Source organism: Garra rufa, chromosome 21 (genome assembly GCF_049309525.1).
Source record: "Garra rufa chromosome 21, GarRuf1.0, whole genome shotgun sequence".
Lineage (NCBI taxonomy): Eukaryota > Metazoa > Chordata > Actinopteri > Cypriniformes > Cyprinidae > Garra > Garra rufa.
This window is the reverse complement of record NC_133381.1, coordinates 36,729,144-36,750,295: the sequence shown is the minus strand read 5'-3', so window position 1 is coordinate 36,750,295 and position 21,152 is coordinate 36,729,144. Positions and strand designations below refer to the sequence as shown.

Here is a 21,152-nt window from a genome sequence, read left to right as displayed (position 1 = left end):
TGCCATATACCTTCTATGTAGATATCAGAGAACAATTTAAAAATATTGTATAAATGCATTCTATGGCACCTTTAAAGGCGATTTTCTCAATATTTTTTTTTCAGCCTCAGATTCCAGATTTTCAAATATCTCAGCCAAATATTGTCCTTTTCTAACAAACCATAAATGTGTTCTGCTTTCAGATGATGTATAAATATTAATAAATAAAAAAAGACCCTGTTTTGTGGTACAGGATCACATTTATTTATTATACACCATCACTCAAAAAATTTGAGGTAAACCACTGAACATTCAGCTCTGGTTTCACAGGAATAAAATAGGGTAAAAATTATCAAATTTTCTTTTATGGCAAAAATCATTAGGGTATTAAGTAAAGATCGTCTTCCATGAAGATATTTTGTAAATTTTCTACCATAAATATATCAAAACGTAGTAATATGCATTGCTAAGAACTTCATTTGGACAACTTTAAAGGCGATTTTCTCAATATTTCGTTTTTTTTTTTTAACATCAGATTCCAGATTTTCCATTAACTCGACCAAATATTGTCCTTTTCTAACAAACCATACATTTGTTCCGCTTTCAGATGATGTATAAATATTAATAGATAAAAAAAGACTCTGTTTTGTGGTCCAGGATCACATTTCTTTCTTTCTACTTTTTTTTAAGTGTATTATACACCATCACTCAAAAATTTGGGGTAATGCACTGAACATTCAGCTCTGGTTTCACAGGAATAAAATAAGGTCAAAATGATAAATTTTTCTTTTATACCAAAAATCATTAGGGTATTAAGTAAAGATCATGTTCCATGAAGATATTTTGTAAATTTTCTACCATAAATATATCAAAACGTAGTAATATGCATTGGTAAGAACTTCATTTGGACAACTTTAAAGGCGGTTTTCTCAATATATATTTTTTTCAGCCTCAGATTCTAGATTTTCAAATATCTCGACCAAATATTGTCCTTTTCTAACAAACTTTACATTTATTCTGCTTTCAGATGATGTATAAATATTAATAAATAAATAAAAAAACCTATTTGATAAATATATCAAAACTTAGTAGGCATAAAATAATTATTACATATTAAAAATTGTAATTATATTTCACAATTTTACTGTATTTTTGATCAATTGGGCAAAGGAAACAAAAGTTTACAGTTCCTTAAACTTACAGTACAGTATGTAAATCTTATTTTAATATGAAGTGAATGTTTAATAAAAGCAAAAATGCACTTGATGCCAATTTTGAACAAGTCACAGTTAAATGGATTGCAATGACAACCTTATAAAGATGTCCTTTGGGCATGGTTACATTCACAATGTGGAACGGCCACTCCTACATCATTATGCATCATTGTTATATTCATAATTCTTTACATCTGAGCTGGGATTACATCATCTTTTTATTTAAGAGCTGTAAACCCAAACACATCTGGTACAAACTCAATTAGCTTTAACAGAACCTCTGAAATCTGATTAATTAGAGAGATGGTATTTGGGTCTCAGTAGGTAGGCTAGATCTGCTGTTGCTGCATCCAGTTCCCAATCATGATGCTGATGGTGATGCTGGGCATGAGTAGGAGGAGGGGGGATCACCATAGCAATAGTGACGTCATCCCCCTTGCTCTAATTGGAGGAAACCCCGTGGCTACAAATCGGAGTCTACGGGGCAACCGAACGCGTTCCTATCGGCCCGCCTCCGTTCCCCGCGCTAATCAGCGATTGGACGATCTTTTGAAGTGAAACGACTGACAGGAGGGAAGCGCGGATTCTGATTGGTTGACAGGCGGGATTAGCGACGTCCTACAGTAACACTTTCGATTGTCTTTCTCTACTACGTTTTTTTCTCTAACCATCCGAGCTCAAAGGCTATCAATCCGGTGGAGTCAACCATTGATCGAGAGGTGAGATGCAATCTAATATATTTCAGCTTTGAAGCTCTATCTTTATTTATTTTACAAGCGTATATTGCTATATACAGTTTATATTGTTTCAATGGACGGCGTAATCGGTGTAACCGCGCTGCTCGGTTGAGAGGCAGGAGGGGCTGCCAAACTGCGTCCAAATCGATTAGGAAAAAAGAGCTGATTTACTTATTACAATGTAGTAAGCATTTATTTACCGTTTATATGAACACTTGTGTTCTCCGACTGCGCATTTGTTATATTTTCTGTCTAAAACAATAACATGTAACGTTGAGGTAACATTGAACAGGACGAGACCCATCGCCGTTAAAGGCGAGTCGTCAGATTGCTACAATTTTAAATGCTTTTGTTTTAAAGACTTATTTAGCTACAATTTGATCTAGATAGAGATATCTGTTATCTAAACTAAAAACGTGTTTGTTAATACATGATAACATGCATATCTGACTGCTGAGATATTGTCAAATTAACGCTGTATAGTGAGCCAGTTGCTACGGAAAACAGGCTGGATTTTATTGATTCATATCGACTCCGTGATTGTGATCGGTGTATTGAACTGCAGTGTCCTATTTTTGTTTGAAAGATGACGATATGCACATTTCTGTGAACAGGGCAGGGCTGTACGGATCACACTGACACAGATGTGTTAAGCTGCACACGCACCCTTGTCCGTGTTTTCAAACCTAGAGACTTACCTACCCAGTTAACATCTGTCGGAACCCGCCCCAAAATGCTGTTTTGTTACACTGCTCGACGAATTCGAGTCCGTGTGCAGAGAATGAAAGTGAGAGTGACACGGAAGGGCTTATCTAAGGGCGGTAGGGATTTTGAGTCATTTCAGTGAGTCGAATCTTTTGAATCGTTCACCGAAAAGATTCGTTCAGTGACTCTTTGGAATCGTCACGCCAGTAGGTGGCGACAAATCTGTCTTTTGTTATGAACGATTGATTGAATCATTCTGTTAACTGGATCTGTTGGTTCAAAAGTGAGATATTATAGATTATTCAGTTGATTTAAAAGGTTAGTTCACTCAAAAATGAAAATCAGCCCATTATTTACTCACCCTCCGGGCATCCTAGGTGCATATGACTTCCTTCTTTCAGACGAATGCAGTTAGAGTTATATTAAAAATGATCCAGGTATTTCCAACCACTCTCATTGCAGTGGTTGGGTCTTTCTCTTTATCAGTCCAAAACAAGTCCAATAAAGTGCATCCATCCATAATAAAAAGTGCCTCACATGACTCCAGGGGGTGAATAAAGGCCTCCTTTTGTGTTTTTGTAAGAAAAATATCCATATTTTAAACATAATAATCACTTTAATCTAGATTGCAACAACTGGACATACACGGACATACACGCAAACCAATGTTTGTTTACTGGAGCAAAGCATGCAAAGTTTCCATACTTTAGCAAAAAATCCCATCCTAGTTTATATCTTCCGAAATCTTTCAACATTTGTCTTTAAAAATTCTTGTTTTGTTTTGGTATCTCCACGGCGCATTCGCGTTTGTCACTTCTCACCGGCGAATACGCAATGCTGACGGCATCTGCCTGGAGCTGCTTCCATGTACGACCAGTTGACGCAAGCTAGATTAAAGTGATTATTACATTTTAAATACGTATATTTTTTTAACAAAAATGCTTTGATTCACTACTTGAGGGTTTTTTCACTTCCCGGAGCCATGTGAGGCACTTTTTATTATGGATGGATGCACTTTTATTGAACTTGTTTTAGACTTATGAATATAAACACCCACCTATTCCATTCTAACGCTTGGAAGTGCCAGGATCATTTTTAGTGTAACTGATTGCATTTATCTGAAAGAAGGAAGTCATATACACCTAGGATGCCTGGAGGGTGAGTAAATATTGGGTTAATTTTCATTTTTGGGTGAACTTCAAAGGTGAGCGTAGTCAGAGTATGGTAGTGAGCAGAATGATTAGCTCGCATAAATGATTTTTTTCTCTAATCAATATATGGAGTGTGACTGTCATTATCTTTCCACCTCAGCCTCTCCAGGGATTAAGCAGCGGTTCATTCCCCTCCATTGATCGGTCGAGTGTCCCACAGACCTAGAAACACTCACAGACTTAAAGAAAAGCAGCAGGATGGACAGAACAGAGCTCATCCAGAAGGCGAAGCTGGCCGAGCAGGCCGAGCGCTACGATGATATGGCGACCTGTATGAAGTCGGTGACCGAAGCTGGGTCCGAGCTTTCTAACGAGGAGAGAAACCTGCTATCTGTCGCCTATAAGAATGTGGTGGGCGCCCGGAGGTCTGCCTGGAGGGTCATCTCCAGCATCGAGCAGAAGACTGAAGGAAACGACAAGAAACTGCAGATGGTGAAGGAATACCGGGAGAAAGTGGAGTGTGAACTGCGGGATATCTGCAACGATGTGTTGGTGAGTATACACGTTCATACAATGTAAAAGAATAGAGATCGGTTTAGAGGTAAAATAATTTGTAATAGCAATGGATGAACAGGACGAAAGAAAACACCAATCACAATTAAGAACACAAATGTGACCCTGGACCAAAAAAACAGTCATATGGGTTAATTTTGAAATTGAGATTTATACATCATCTAAAAGCAGAATAAATAAGCTTTCTATTGATGTATGATTTGTTAAGACAGTATTTGGCTGAGATAAAACTATTTGAAAATCTGGAAAGGGTGCAAAAAAATTGAAATATTGAGAAAATTGCCTTTAAATTTGTCCAAATGAAGTTCTTAGCAATGCATATATTTATGGTAGAAAATTGACTAAATATCTTCATGGAACATGATCTTTACTTAATATCCTAATGATTTGTGGCATAAAAAAGGACCTGTACAATGTGTTTTTGACTATTGCTACAAATATTCCTGTGCTACTTAAGACTGATTTTGTAGTCCAGGGTCACAAATGTTTTTAACAGAGCTACACGGGTAATCTAAATAAAACCAAAACTGTTATGTGGCTTAGTGCAATTTATCAATTCAGTTTAGATTGAAGCGTGGCACTGTGTTCATTTACACACAAGCAGCTCATGCGCTGGCTTTTTCACCAGGAACGCAAATGTGTACTGTGTCTGTGTCACTTATATTGAACATTTGGGAACGCAGTGTGCCTTCTTCTCAAATAATGTTTGGCAAGGACTTACAAAACGGCTGTTGTCAACAAAAGAGAGGCTTCAAGGGCTTCTGGTAGTGTTTTGGCAAAATAACAGCTTGGTGCTTTAATATTAAAAAATACAATTATATATTTTTTCATCATTTCTATTTTGTAATCATTTTTATTATTTGATATAATTATGAAACCACTTTTTTTTTTTTGGCCAAATTATGCAGCCCTACACCATAAACCTTCAAAAAAAAAAAAAAAAAAAAATTGCAAAAGAAAAATCACAATTGAATATTTTCTCCCAAATAGTGCATCCCTAGTTTGTACTAAAGACAAATCCAAATGAGCATGCAAATACTACAAGGATGTCATTGCTGTTGGATGAATTTTTTTTTTAAATATGCACAATTACAATGTGTACATTTAAGTGGTCTTACTGAATTTATCACAAGCAAGAGTGTTGTCTTAAATTTAAGCCCAGCTATGATTGGACCATATTGTATCATATGAGTATGTGTTCACCACATGTGTGCATTACACATAACATGGTAGAGAATATGTCCTCTTTTCTGATGGAACAGCAGCCCAGTTTTGGCTCTCGCTGGAGACGAGGGTGTCTATATTAAGGGGAGCATGCACAGTCTTGCACAAGGACAGTCACCGGCTCATTATTTTTATATCCTGAATATGTAGTGAATATTAGATGCTGTGCAGTTTGTATTTAATGCCTTTTTGTAAAGCAACCCTACCTTGATCTAATTGGTGCAATGTAAAAAGGGAAGTGTTTCCTTTTAGACACTTCCCACAGAAGCAAGTGTTTGTTTATATAATCAAATCATGGCCCTGACTGTGACGAGATGATCAAAGTTCAGCAGTGGGTGGGTGTGAAGGTGCATTCAGGTGCGGTTTAGTAATGCTTTCTGAATGCCTGCTGGGAAATCGTGAGCCATGCAGTTCCTCATTCTCAAAGCTTGTGGTACTGCTGGAATAATTTAGCCTTATCCACTCAGACACTTTGTTTCTTTAAATAAATGCAATAATGTTCAATGTTGCCTGAAGGAGGTTTGTTCTAAAAATGGTAGCTGTGGTTTATTCTCTCACAGAAAGAGCTGAAATGGTAAAATGAGGCTCTTATTGTGATCTATTCATAGAGAAGACCATAATTCATTACCATTAGACCAAGTTTTATGGGTGTTGTATAGACCAGTGTTTCTCAACTCCAGTCCTCGGGACCCACTGCTCTGCACATTTTGTATGTTTCTGAGTCTGACACACTCAGTTCAGTTCATGAATCTTTCTACTAATGAGCTGATGATCAAAATCAGGTGCCTTAAATGAGGAAGACATACAAAATGTGCAGAGCAGTGGGTCCCGAGGACTGGAGTTGAGAAACACTGGTATAGACAGTTGCTACACACACACACACACACACACACACACACACACACACACACACACACACACACACACAATGTGGAAAACGCAGATGGAATCACAGAATCCAGTCATAAAAATGCAGAATGTCATGGAATTTGTCAATAAATAAAAATATATAAAAGTCAACATTCATGAATGTTAGTATTGTAATTTTACTGTTGTTCTGTAAAAAAAAAATGATAACAATCATTACAACAGCTCTATTAATACATTTATTGTAACATTCTCCTTTGCTCAGCAAGGCTGCATTTATTTGTACATTAAAAACATGCCTGATTAAAGAAGAGGGTCTTAAAAATGGCCGAAGAATATTATTTTACTTACTTATAAATTTCAAGTTAAATTGTGCTTTCTACTAGAATGTTACAAATATTCAGTGTAACATAAATATTTTTAAATTGTTGTTTTGTAATTGATTTTTTTTCTTTGAAAAGCAAGACAAAAAAGCAAATATTGGCTATTTTATTTATGCAATGGTGAAAAAAAATGGCAAAATACATGGGGAAAAACTGTGTTCAGCCCAGTGTGTAATTTTGTAAAAACAGTATTTCTGAATTCTTTTAATTAAATTTAAATTTAAATTGATTATTACAATGTAATGAAACCAATAAATGGAATCCAGAAGATTACCGGAAAACAGAATTTAGCAGAAAAAAAAAGAAAAAGAAAATAGTAAAATTTAATTTAAGAAGAAAAAAAATCAGGGCCTTAATTAAATTTTTGTAATAATTGCTGTTAATTTGTATAAGCTTTAATAAATAAGACATGCTTTTTTATTTATTTATTTATTTTTTTAAATTTAACCATTAAAGCAGAATCGAGAAAAATGTAAATGGAAAATAACAGAATCCAGAAAAATTTAAAAGAACCTGAATTTAGGGAAAAATAAAAACGGATTTCATACAATAAGTGACATCTTATGAGTTACAGACAAAGCTGATAATTGTAAATATATTTATTTGTTTTTTTTTTATTATTAAAATTGGATACTAATGATCAGATACTATTGTTCAGTATTGGATACTATTTTTTTTTACACATCTAACAGTGTTAGTGTTTTTAATCTTTAAACTACTACTTTAATACTTTAATCTTTAAACTAAACTATACTAAACTACTACTAATAATTTAAACTTAATCTTTAGCAAATATCGCAATTAATATCTGTTTTTCTTAATGTACATAATGCTGTGGTGTCTAAATCCACTTGTAGCATTTAAAACAGTTGATTATAGTGTTTCAAATTTAATTCATTTAGACAAAAGAACATACATGGACCGGTCATTTACAATAGTTTCTGTTTCAATGTTGGCCATTTATTGATTATCTGCCATAACATGAAAATATGTATCCGTTTTCTTGGTTTCTACCTAGACTTCCTGAAAGTGTTATCAGTGGTAGCTATAGTCCAGTGTAAACCCATGTAAGAGCCGAACTGTGTTTGTTCAGTGAGTCACGGCCGTTTCTGTGCACAGCTTTAGCGAGAACTCCAGCTTGATTTCCCAGCTCGTCTGTGATGGCTGAGGGTGTGTCTGTGACTCATCTCACTGTTGAATCTGCTCTGGGATCAAGGTTGTTCCACACCCCCACCTGTCCAGACGGCCTGCCACATGCTGCCAGCTCTCATAGTCTCAGTAGGGAGGACTACACTCAACTGAATAAGCGCCAAGTCTTTCCCGCATTTATCAGTGATTTATATTTGTTGAACATCAGGGGAATGCATAAAGACATTCGCCTGTGTGTGTGTGTGTTCATGATCTGCAACTAAAAATATTTGGAGTCTGACTGTAATTATCTTGAGATATATTATTGAATTATTGAATTTGTAAAAAAAAGAAATAGAAGCACTTTTTTCACTGTAGGTAGAGTGAATTCAAAAAAAGAACTTCTTAGAACCTGTTTTAACTTCCAGAATGTACAAAAATTACTGTTTGCACACTAAACCCTCACTGAGAAGTGATTTATTTAATTTCCTTCCCTTTATAGCACCACCACTAAACACTAAAATGACTAGTTAACCTCACATTTAACCCAGTCTTCCAACAACAGTCAGCCATCCTTACACAAAAACATGCTGGGTTAAAAACAACCCAGTGCTGTTTTTTTTTTTACTCAACTATAGCTTAAACATTAGTGTATTTCATAAGCCATTTTTTAAGTTCATAACATTTTATTAATAAATTACTTTTTTTTTTTAATTTGTAAAATAATACTTATTAGTTGCTTATTAATAAATGTTCACCTTTTGATTATTGCTGATGCCTCTAGTAATTTTTATTTTTTCAACCTATTTTGGGTTCATTTTTAACCCAGCCATATAGTATTTTTTAATAAATTAAATGCAATTAAATTAAACAGAAAACTCTTTAATATTTTTTTGGGACAAACAACAACAACAATTTTAAGCAGTATTACACATATTGTTTTTATGCTTAAACCCTTTTTCGTCTTTGACCCATGTACACAATAAGTGCACATTATCAAATTATTAATTTTAATAAAATAGGTTTTCTTTTTGAATCTATTTTAAAATGTAATTTATTTCTTTGATGGCAAAGCCGAATTTTCAGCAGTCATTACTCCAGTCTTCAGCATCACATTTTACTTAAGAAATTGTAATATTCTAATTTGATTTCTGAAATGAAAACATTTCTTTTTATAGCTATAAAAAGGTAGCACAATAAAGCAAAATTCATCATAATTGCAATAGTAGTATTTATTATTTATTTTAGTTTTTTATTTAATATATATCTTAATATTAGCAATTTATTTTTGTAAGTTAAATAAAATATATTGCATAAAAATATTTATATTTCAAGTAAATGTTTATATTTATAGAAATTTTCATTACATTTTATATTTTATATTTTTATCTTAACCAATTAAAATAATTTAGTAATCAAAGATGCCAATTACAAAGCAAAATTCATCATAATCGCAAATATGTGCAAAGTATTTGTAATAGTATTTTTTATAGTATTTCTTTTTTTATTTAATAATAATTTAAAAGCATCACATGATCCTTCAGAAATCATTGAAATGTTCTGATTTGATTAAATATAGCTATTAAAAGTCAGTTGTGCTGCTTAATATTTTTGTGGAAACCATTATATGTTTATTTCAGGATTCTTTGATGAATACAAAATTCAAAAGAACAATATTTGACAATCTTTTGTGACAATGACAAAGTCTTTACTGCCACCTTTGATAAATTTAACATCGTTTTTAAAGTTTTTTTTTTTTTCCCCCAGCTGACCCTTTATATTAAAAAGGTCAACACAAAGATTGTTGATGCTCAGTTTCAGAATGCTGTTTTCCAGACATCTGCTTTCAGTCTTCAACATTTTTAGGTCAGAAATGGGATGCTGGAATTGCACTGACCTTGTTTCTCCGAATTGGCCATCAATGACTAGCATCTCTGTGCTGAGAATCCTTGACAAGTGTGAAGAATGAAAAAAATGCTCTGGCAGGCCTTTCTACTCAGGCGAGCAAGAAGAAACAGGCCCTCATGCCGGAGAACGTTTCTAACACTTTTGGTTTTGTCTGTTTTGAGGCTTTTCAGTGCAGTCCAAAACATTATTTACAGGCCTTTCTTATGGCGGGACACTGCAGGTAAATGGGGTAAAATAAAATAACTAATGATAATCAGTTACTTGATAACTTGTAATACAATTATTAATGTATTCTAAAATTAGCTTTAAATATGCAAATGATGCATTATTTAATGAAATGTGTTGATTTGCATACATTTCTACTTTAAAAATCAGTTTCAAAATTCTTGTTTATTTTTTTGACATATTAGAGTCAAATGTTTTTACAGAGGGGACTGTCTCATTTTGTCACTCCATGATTCAGAAAAAACTTAGAACAGACAGTCATTTCTGGGGGGAACAAAATGTATAAAATCAAGCAAATTATATATGAACAAATCCTTTAGTAAAAACCTTCAGAATATAGACATGAATAAAGAAGTTTGATGTGTGTAAATGCTACTGAAGTGGAGATTTATGGCTCATTTTGAGAAAACTGACTTTAAAAATATATATTGTAATTGAAATGTATTGACACAAATAGATAAATTGCTATGAAGCAAAGACCTAACAGTGTCTTTTGGCTGTTTTCTTTCCACTAGTCTGAAAAAACATGTTATGAAACACCAAAAAGCACAAAATCTCAAACTTGACAGGTGCATGAAAAAACAGTGTTTTTGCCTGCAGTGTCTCCCCTTAAACAGAAATTCTGTCAGTTGCTTGTTTACTCATGTCACTCCACACCTTTATGACTTTTTCTTCCGAGGACCACAAAAGGAGTTGTTTTGAAATACATATCACGCTCCACAGAATAAAGTTAGTCATTCAGAGTGATTTTTGGGTAAACGCAATAAAATGTTGGACTATTCTAGATTTGAGCAATGATATTTCCTAATGATTTCTGTTGTAACGGTGTTTGCGAGGCACAGACGCCAAACGCTGTGAAGTGTAGGAGAATGGAGAGAAATAATGAGCTCTAGATGGTGCATTTTCTGACTTGATCTTACCATAGTGTGGCAAGAAGTGGGTTTTACCTCATGATGTTTTTTGGCTTTTCTGTGGTAATCTTTCTCATCCTTGGTGTGGTGGTTAATCTGGTATTTGCTCATGCACTGACACAGATTACCGCTCAAGCAGTCTTAGACGGGTGCAGAGATAGACAGAGATTAAGCTTAATCCAGGACTAAAATGAAGGAGGGAAGTCCTTTAAAACTCCTTCAAGTCAGAATGGGAACAGCACTAACAAGAGGATGAGCTGATATTTAGTCTGTATTTAAGATACACCTGGTGGGTCTAAGAAAGCAGAAAGTGTCTGAATGTGGATTTCAAGCTTTCTTCTCTTCTTCTACAGGAGCTGCTGAACAAATATTTAATTCAGAATTCCTCAAATCCTGAGAGCAAAGTCTTCTACCTGAAGATGAAGGGCGACTACTACAGATACCTTGCTGAAGTCGCCGCAGGAGACGACAAGAAAGGTAAAAAAGCCTGGCTGCTGGTTTTGTGGGTTTTACAATCATTTCCGTAAAATGTAGGGCTGGACTTTCCTGGGTATGATGTAATTGGAAACATCTAAACAAGGGGAAGTTTGTCTTGTGTCTGAGTATGGGCTGATCATTATCTGCTCAGTACAGATACTCATTCTCAGCAACAAACTTTCTTTTTGGCTCATATTAGCTATTTCATATGTATATTTTTAGGATGACCTAGTTTTAGTGGTGTTTCTAGCTTTTTAGGGCCTCAACAGTAAGGATTTTTCTTTCTGCTGGCTTTTTACTAAAATACATTGTTTTAATTAGTTTTAAAAGGTAGCAATTATTAAGCAAAATCAGCATAATCGCAATAGTAGTATTTCTTATATTTAAGTTTTTTATTTCATCGTATTAGCTAGTTAAAATATGTTAAATTGTAAAAAAGTATAATAATTGCTTACAAATATTTATAATATTTATGCAAGAAAATATATTTATACTAGTATTTATTATATTTATATTTTAGATTTGTATTTTTACTAAAAATACAGTGTTTTAAATTAGTTTTAAAAGGTAGTAATTATAAAGTACAATTCATCACAATCGCAATAGTAGTATTTCTTATATGTGACCCTGGACCACAAAACCAGTCATAAGGTTAAATTTTACAAAACTGAAATATATACATCTTATGAAAGCTCAATAAATAAGCTTTATATTGATGTATGGTTTGTTAGAATAGGACAATATTTGTCCGAGATACATCTATTTGAAAATCTGGAATCTGAGGGTGCAAAAAAATCAAAATACTGAGAAAATCACCTTTAAAGTTGTCCAAATTAAGTTCTTAACAATGCATATTACTAATCAAAAATTACATTTTGATAGGTTTACAGTAGGAATTTGACAAAAAATCTTAATGTAACATGATCTTTACTTAATTTCCTAATGATTTTTGACATAAAAGAAAAATCTATAATTTTGACCCATACAATGTATTTTTGGCTATTGCTACAAATATACCCCAGCGACTTAAGACTGGTTTTGTGCTCCAGGGTCACATATGTATTTTTTATTTTAATATTTATTTTAGTTTGTCATTTCTTCTTATTAGCAATTTGTGCAAGTTAAATTGCAAAAATGTATAATAGTTGCATTCAAATATTTATAATATTCATGCAAGTAAAATATTTATATTTATAGTAGTATTTATTATATTTATATTTTTACTAAAAAATATGTTGTTTTTACTTGTTTTAAAAGGTAGCAATTCTAAAGCAAAATTCACCATAATCGCAATAGTTGTATTTCTTATTTGTTTTTTTTAATTTAATATTTATTTTAGTTTTTGTCATATCTTATTATTAGCAATATATTAGTGTAAGTTAAATTGTAACAATGTATAATAATTAGGGGTGTGACGAGACACTTATCTCACGAGACGAGACGAGATTTTGGGCTCACGAGAACGAGACGAGACGAGATTTTTTTACTTTTTTACATAAAACCTCAATGATGAAATATATAGGGGACAATAGTATTTTATTCAACAAAAAACACAAAATGCAAAAAAAAAATAAAAATAAATGTAGGTGCATTTTGATATGAACTTGTACTTTATGAAATTAAACTTATATTTTAATGAATTATATGCAGTAATAAAAATGCTGCATGATTCTGGGTAAACTGAAAAACAATTGTCTTTTATAAACTGGAGATCACGATTCTGAAGAAAAAAAGGATTAGAAAATTAAACAAAATTACATAATTTACTAGTGGTTCTGAAGTAATGTTCATTGCTTAAGTCTGGGAAAAAAAAAAAAAAAATGAAGGAGTCCGTGTCTCAATTAATAAAGACTTTCACTATTGGAATCTCTTGAATGTTTAATTCAATGAAAAATACTTTTTTTAAACGTGCAGTTGTCGCCCTCTCCTGGTGAAGAGAATAAACGTTTCTCCACATACGTGTTATACTTTAGTTTTTGATCGCTACTGTTGACAATAAGTGTTTATATCCAAACTATAAGCTTTTATCCCAGTACTTATGTCATTTAAATGTCTGTAACAAAGACATGATGATGATTATGTGGTTAAAAAGACTGTTTGTGTTGCTTTCTGAAACCATAGCAGTAAGAATGCAGATTTGAATGTCTTCAATAACTTTCACATCGGCGTCAGTGGAGCGTGAAACAGTTGTAATAGACAATGCTGAATCGTTGTCATTCATGAAAAAGATCGCATGGGTGTTTGAATAGAGATCGTGATATTTATATAACTATTAGTCATGCAGCCCTAATGTAAACACTGCAAAATGTTTTGCCATGATATCGCCACGTTCTCGCGAGACCAGTCAGATCTCGCGGGACACATCGGAGTCTCGCGAGATCTCGTGCCACGAGATCTCGTCACACCCCTAATAATAATTGCATTAAAATATGTATAATATTTCATGCAAGTAAAGTATTTATATTTATAGTAGTATTTATTATATTTAGATTTTAGATTTTTACTAAAATACATTGTTTCAATTTATTTCGAAAGGTAGCAGTTATAAAGCAAAATCACCATAATCGCAATAGTAGTATTTATTATGTATATATTTTTTATTTAATATTTATTTTAGTTTTTTTTATTTCATCTTATTAGCAATCTGTGTAAATTAAATTGTAAAAATGTATAATAATTGCATTAAAATATTTAGAATATTTAATGCAAGTAAAATATTAATATTTGTTATAAAAGGTAGCAGTTATAGTGCAAAATTAATCAGTCGCAATTTTGTGTAATAGTAGTATTTGTTTATTTTTATTTAATGTTTATTTGAGTTTTTCATAACTTATTATTAGTAGCAATTCATTTGTGTAGGTTAAATTAGAAAAATATATAATAATTGCATACAAATATTTAGAATATTTCATGCAAGTAAAATATTTATAGTAGTATTTATTCTAATTATATTTTAGATTTTTACTAAAAATACTTTGTTTTTGTTTAAACAGTTATAAAGCCAAATTCACCATAATCGCAATTTTGCTCATGAAGATGCAATATATGATTGATTAATGACTATGAACCCATTCAAAATGATAAATTCAAGAAAAACTTGAGAATTTTCACATTCTCATTTATCTAGCTGTTAAGCTAGATAATGTAACAATTAAAACAAAAATGCAAAACCAATGCATGTACAACATCAGTGAATGTAAGATTTCGTAAAATCAGCACTGGCCTGAAACGTCCCCATATTATTGAGCGCTTCTTTGACATTATTGTACCTGATATGAATTGTAAGCCTAACCAAGTATTTTTGTGCGTGTGTTTTTTACAGCAACCATAGACAACTCTCAGGATGCTTATCAGAAAGCATTCGATATAAGCAAGACAGAGATGCAGCCCACACACCCCATACGTCTGGGTCTGGCCCTAAACTTTTCTGTCTTTTTCTATGAGATCCTTAACTCTCCAGAAAAGGCCTGCGCCCTTGCTAAACAGGTACTCTTTAAATGACCATGCCTGCTGTATCTTTCATTTTACGATATATATATATATATATATATATATATATAAGCTTTCATGTTTTTAAGAATGTGTCTTTGTACAAATCTAGGCATTTGATGAGGCCATAGCAGAGCTTGATACGCTGAATGAAGAGTCTTACAAAGACAGCACTCTTATCATGCAGCTACTGAGAGACAACCTCACAGTAAGTAACGACAGAGAAATTACATTTTCTCACAAGTGATTCGATTTTTGAGGACAAACATGGCAAGTTATGGTTTGATATAGTGGTGTGATGTACCGTAAGAAAACAGAGATGCAATTTAAGAGATCGGTAAAGACAGGGTTCGTACAAGGTGCTAATGTGCTTGAATTTGATTTCAAGCACATATCTTTTCACACAATTTCAACAAACATCATACTTTTTTCTTCTTATTTTAGTTAATGACATCAAACTAGCAAGCTAAGCAAGTAGTAGTGCTGACAGTGTCGTGTAAACATGGCTGAAGACTTAAAGGAGTAGTTCACTTTCAGAACAAAAATGTACAGATAATGTACTCACCCCCTTGACATCAAAGATGTTCATGTCTTTCTTTCTTCAGTCGTAAAGAAATGGTGTTTTTTGAGAAAAACATTTCAGGATTTCTCTCCATATAATGGACTTCTATGGTGCCCCTGAGTTTGAACTTCCAAAATACACCTTCAAAGGGCTCTAAACGATCACAGCTGAGGAGGAAGGGTCTTATCTATCAAAACGATTGGTTATTTTCTAAAAACATTTATAACATATACTTTTTAATCTCAAACGCTCGTCTTGCCGAGCTAGACATGACGAGCATTTGAGGTTAAAAAGCATATAAATTGTAATTGTAAATTGTTTTTTTTTTTTTTTTTTAAAGAAAATAACCCATTATTTTGCTAGATAAGACTTTTCTTTCCTCGGCTGTGATCGTTTAGAGCCCTTTGAAGCTGCATTTTGTCAGTTCAAACTCGGGGGCACCATAGAAGTCCATTATATGGAGAGAAATCCTGAAATGATTTACTCAAAAAACTTATTTCCTAACAACTGAAGAAAGAAAGACATGAACATCTTGGATGACAAGAGGGTGAGTACATTATCTGTAAATTTTTGTTCTAAAAGTGAACTACTCCATTAAAAAGAGATGAACTGAATCAAATAAGTGAGTCATTTACACTGGAACCGCTCTGATTGATTCAAACTCATGATTTAGATTATTCATTTTAAGCGATTAACTAGCAAAAACCAGATCAAATTAAGAGCCATTCATTTTTGAATTTTGACATTGCTTTTAATAATTTTTCGAAAGTCAGAATCAGTTTTAACCATTACGTCGCAAAACGATTCACTGTTTTCGAAGTGCTCCGGTCAGATTGCGATTCATTTGATTCACATCAGGACTTTGAAGTGGGTGCATAAGACATTCAGTGAATAAATGATTAGCGTTCTGCGGGTCGCAATCATTTAATTTATATCGGAACGTCAGAGCAGGTTTGTGAATCTTTTGCATCTGATTGGAACTTCGGAGCACGAATCATTTGATTTAGATCGGAACTTCAGTGGCGGTTTGTGAATCTTTTGCTTGGAATGCAGATTGCAAATCATTTGATTTAGATCGGAACTTTTAAGCAGATTCAGGAATCTTGCTTTTTTGTGTGGATTACAAATCATTTGATTTAGATTGGAACTTTGGTGCATGTTTGTGAATCTTTTGCTTCAGATCAGAACTTTGGAGTGCAAATCATTTAATTTAAATCGGAACTTCGGAGCAGGTTCATGAATCTTTTGCTTTAGATGAGAACTTGGGAGTGCAGTTTGTAAATTAGTTGATTTAGAACTGGATTTCGGAGTGGGTTTCTTAAGTCATTTGATTTAGATCGGAACTTCATAGGATATATTTTGCTTCAGACTGGAACCTCGGAGCACAAATTGTTTGGTTTAGATCAGGACTTCGGAGAGCTTTCGCAGCTCATTTGATTTAAATCAGAACTTCGGAGTGGGTTCGTGAATCTTTTGCATTAGATCAGAACTTTGCAACATAGAGCGCAAACCATTTGATTTAGATCAGGATTTTGGTGCAGGTTTGTGAATCTTTTGCTTCAGTTTGGAACTTCAGAGTGGGTTTGTGAATTGTTCGCTTCAGATCGGGTCTTTGGAGCGCATCGCAAATCATTTGATTTAGCGGGTTCGTAAATCTCTTACCTCAGATCGGAATATTGGGATGTGGATCGCTAATCATTTAAATTAGATTGTGAGTTCGGAGCGCTTTCATGAGTCGTTTGATTTAGATCAGAACTTCGGAGCAGATTTGTGAATCTTTTGCTTCAGATCGTAACTTCATAGCGAGGATCACTAATCATTTGATTTCGATCAGGATTTCAGAGCGGGTCCGTGAATCTTTTGCTTCAGATCGGAACTTTTTAGATCTGGAATTTGGAGTGGGTTCGAGAGTCATTTGATTTAGGTCAAAACTTTGCATAATATTTTAGTACTATATTTTTATTTATCTGTTTATCTTTTTTAGAATTTGAAAGATAAGTGAGAACTCTGATTGAAGTCCTTAAAAATCAGAAATGTAGTGCTTGAAAAGTCCTTAAAAGTCCTGGAATTTAATTTGACAGTATCTGTACGAACCCTGGTGAAGAAGAAAATGCACATTTTGACATTTATTTAAAATAAAAACTGAAAAAAGAAAAATAAAGGCTAGTTGAAAATATTAATAAAAACTACAAAAGTATATAACGGTTAACTAAAAATAATACTAAATGTGTTCTGACCATGTCATATTTTCCTCTTCCCTCAGTTATGGACATCCGACAACGCACCAGATGAGGGAGAAGGAGGCGAGGGAGGAGAGAACTAGACTGCACGCTCCTTCAACAAAGAAAACCACCTTTTTACACATCTCCATTCCTTATCACTCCATGTCAGAATTCCTCCAGTAAAGATCAAACCCATGATTAATGAAGAGCTGTTTATGACAAAAAAAAGAAAAAGAAAAACCATTTAGTCTTTTCACAGTGCAGCTTTTGGACAAGAAAAGAATGATATTTGGGGAGAAACCCTGTTCCTTAGTTTGTTTGTCTTGGCCTTCCATAATGTGCAGTTTCTGCTGTAGAAAAGTTATGACTAGTGTCATTTTATACAAACATAATCTTAAAGTAATAGTTAATGGAAAATAAATTAATGAATAAATTAAAAAATAAGGACATGCATTTCATCACAGGTAAGTCTGAGACTAAAACGTAATTGCAGGGATATTAAAAGCATTTAGATAACCGTATACACCTACTGTATCTTGTACTTTAACACTCTTACCTGTTTCACCTCAGCACTACCACGGGTTGTGCACCTCCACTGAAAGCAGTGGCCAGTCACGCTTTAGATAGTTCAGTATGGAGGAAAAAAGAAAAAAAAAAAGGCACTTGCGCACGTCTCAATGGCGCACGTTTCCAACTGCTTTTCAGATTTTACTTGGAAATATTAGCATCTGCAGTGGCATGTAGTATCTGACTCTCCTCAGTTTCTAAACGGTTTAATAATGTATTTCCTGTTTTTCACTTGATTTTGGCCTGTTTTGTGTTCCCTTTGCTTTGATTTTATGGAAATCCAAATCATCCATAGAAATTCAAACCATTTGTAAGAAGGCTTAGGGCATATTTGATTTGATTTGTTTAATAATGCTATGTTAAAAGTGAAACTGTTTGGTTAGCAGTACCCCACTAGCATGCAGACCAATTCTGACACAATCTGTGGCACCGTTTGGCGATCTGCTTTTGGTGGTCACGTAGAAACAGCCCACTCTAGAAATGTGTTTCACATAACGCATGTTATGAATGATCGAAACCAGGAACGAGCATCTTTATTCTGACCGCTAGTGGTGAATTTGTGTTGTTGGCAAATAGCATTGCCTGTGTATGTCCAGAACACTGGAATGGAAATCAATTGCCATATTGCCAATATTAAAGTTCTGTTCAGTACTTTTCAATGCATTGTGCACAGGTGTGTGGTTGTCCAGAGAGTGTCATTATAGATTGGACCACTATTACATGTTTTGTTTCTCCGTTTTGTCTTTTATTCTATTGTGTATGTGATTTCTGATTTATTTTCTCTCTTTTTTTAATTTCCCATGAATTTTAGTCTCACGAAAGCCTTGTGAAAATGTTTTATGCCCTATGTATGTTATGTAACATGCTTAATTACATTTTATAAACCAATTTGCTGTCCTGTGCCTCATTTTTTAGTAGTGGAAACTTTGGAGACCCAGACTTGGTTGCAAGTTAAAAGTCTGTTTGCGCAACTGTCTCGTGTCTTTGTATGTTGGTCTGTGTTAAGCTCAATCCTCCAAACTTGAACATTTGAAAGTAACATCATTTACACTCAGCTTGGATTGTTCAAGAATTGAAATTGGACAGGATTGTCATGCACGTGTTATATTGGTTACTCATTAGGGGCCAAGCATCGAAGGTGCTTAGACACCAATTGCATTCATTGTCGTTCTTATTATTCTACTTCTAACTCTGCTCTAGAAGTCCATGGCAGCCCATATAGCATATAAAGTTGGAACACAGATAGAGGACAGTCTTAACATTAAACATAGAAAGTTTGGAGTCTCTAACTCAAACTCTGTAGCGCCACCACTGGCCGATAAGATTAGGAACTACACTTCCATTCCGGCGTAATAGTCAAGGAAGTTTGCTGCCGTAACATGGCCGAAGCAGGCGCAGTAATATCACGCAGCGCCTGAAATTAGTTCCCAGCTAGGTTAGCATTTGCACCTATGATTTGCACACGTGCTGCGTGATACTACTGCGCCTGCTTCGGCCATATTACGGCAGCAAACTTCCTTGACTATTACGCAAGAACGGGAGAGTAGTTCCTAATCTTATCGGCCTAGAAAATCACAGCTTTACATTTTCCGCCGGTATTAGTACACGATATAACTACAGAAGAGTCAAGTTTTAAAGAGGACAAATATCGAAACTCGTTGGTCATTTTTGAACACGATGCTATTGGTCTCATAGGATTCAATGATTTATGCTAAGCTATGCTAAAAGTGATATCGCCAGAACAGGAGAACGGCTGAATGGATTTCAAAACGGTAAAACTCAACTTATTAACTCGGGGGGAGTTGGAGAATGAGCCTATTTCCAAAAAAAGTGGAGTGTTCCTTTAAAATGAATAAGGTAAAAAAAAAATTGCTATTTTTAATAATTAGAGAAACCTACTTTTTCAAACTCATCCTAGACAGTCAAAGGGGAACTTTTGGAATTTGAAGATCAAGGGTAAATTTAACTTATTTTTTCTTCTGGGGAACATGTAAGTATCTTCTGTAGCTTCTGAAGGGCAGTACTAAATGAAGAAAAAAAGATATTTAGGCAAAATAAGAAAAATGTACACATTTCATCCTGTTTAAAATGCATAATTTTTCCTTCTGATGCATCAGTGAGTGTTTGAACCTTCTGTAATAGTTGCATATGAGTCCCTCATTTTTCCTCACTGTGAAAATATCTGAAAATCATACAGTGATTGTTGGAAAGGGTTCAAATACACAAAAATGCTGAAAAACCAAAGTATCTGTGGGACCTGAAGGACTTTTCCAAAGAGCAGCGGGCAGTTTAACAAACAAGGGACTCATGAACAACCAGAGGTGGGTAGAGTACCCAAAATCTGTACTCAAGTAAAAGTACAAGTACTTATGGAAATATTTACTCAAGTAAGAGTAAAAGTAACAATCTTAATAGTTACTTGAGTAAGAGTAAAAAAGTATCCGATGGAAAAAGTACTCAAGTAGTTAGTTACTAGTTACTTCTGATATGATTGATATGAAGTGAAAACCCTGAATTTCAAACTGTTTGGAAAGCTTCCACACACCTCTCCTTGAAAACATAGGCTGAAGTAAGGTCTTTATATATATATATAAATTATATTAAATACAAAAAATCAGATAGGAGTCTAATCAAAAATGTTTTTAATACACAAATATAAACAAATATCAAGGAAGTAATTTTATTTCATTATATTTATTTCATTTAGTGTATCTGCAGAATTTTAAAATATTAATTTAAAGCAATTCATAACCATTTTTAAGATCTGCAAAAGTAAAATAAACAGTAATGGGATTGGACAATGTAAAGTAGAATATTAAGCCATAAAATG

The 21,152-nt window shown here is 33.7% G+C and overlaps 2 protein-coding genes across 2 annotated transcripts in view; one reads left to right on the top strand and one right to left on the bottom strand.

Annotated features, from left to right (window-relative positions):
• cgref1 (cell growth regulator with EF-hand domain 1) overlaps nt 1-21,152 on the bottom strand; it is a 314,634-nt gene that overhangs the window by 208,905 nt on the left and 84,577 nt on the right. The window lies entirely within an intron of this gene.
• On the top strand, nt 1,784-19,210 carry LOC141295431 (14-3-3 protein zeta/delta-like). Its single transcript, XM_073826632.1, has 6 exons — nt 1,784-1,912; nt 3,947-4,338; nt 11,359-11,482; nt 14,805-14,968; nt 15,084-15,179; nt 17,797-19,210. The coding sequence occupies exons 2-6, from the start codon at nt 4,045-4,047 to the stop codon at nt 17,854-17,856; spliced, it is 738 nt and encodes a 245-aa protein (XP_073682733.1). The 5' UTR covers nt 1,784-1,912; nt 3,947-4,044; the 3' UTR covers nt 17,857-19,210.

Bases quoted from the DNA above. Each gene is read 5' to 3' on its own strand.
- LOC141295431 (XM_073826632.1), top strand. From the start codon at position 4,045: ATGGACAGAACAGAGCTCATCCAGAAGGCGAAGCTGGCCGAGCAGGCC. The intron at 11,483-14,804 runs GTAAAAAAGCCT...TGTTTTTTACAG, and splicing joins CGCAGGAGACGACAAGAAAG to CAACCATAGACAACTCTCAG. The intron at 15,180-17,796 runs GTAAGTAACGAC...CTCTTCCCTCAG, and splicing joins TACTGAGAGACAACCTCACA to TTATGGACATCCGACAACGC.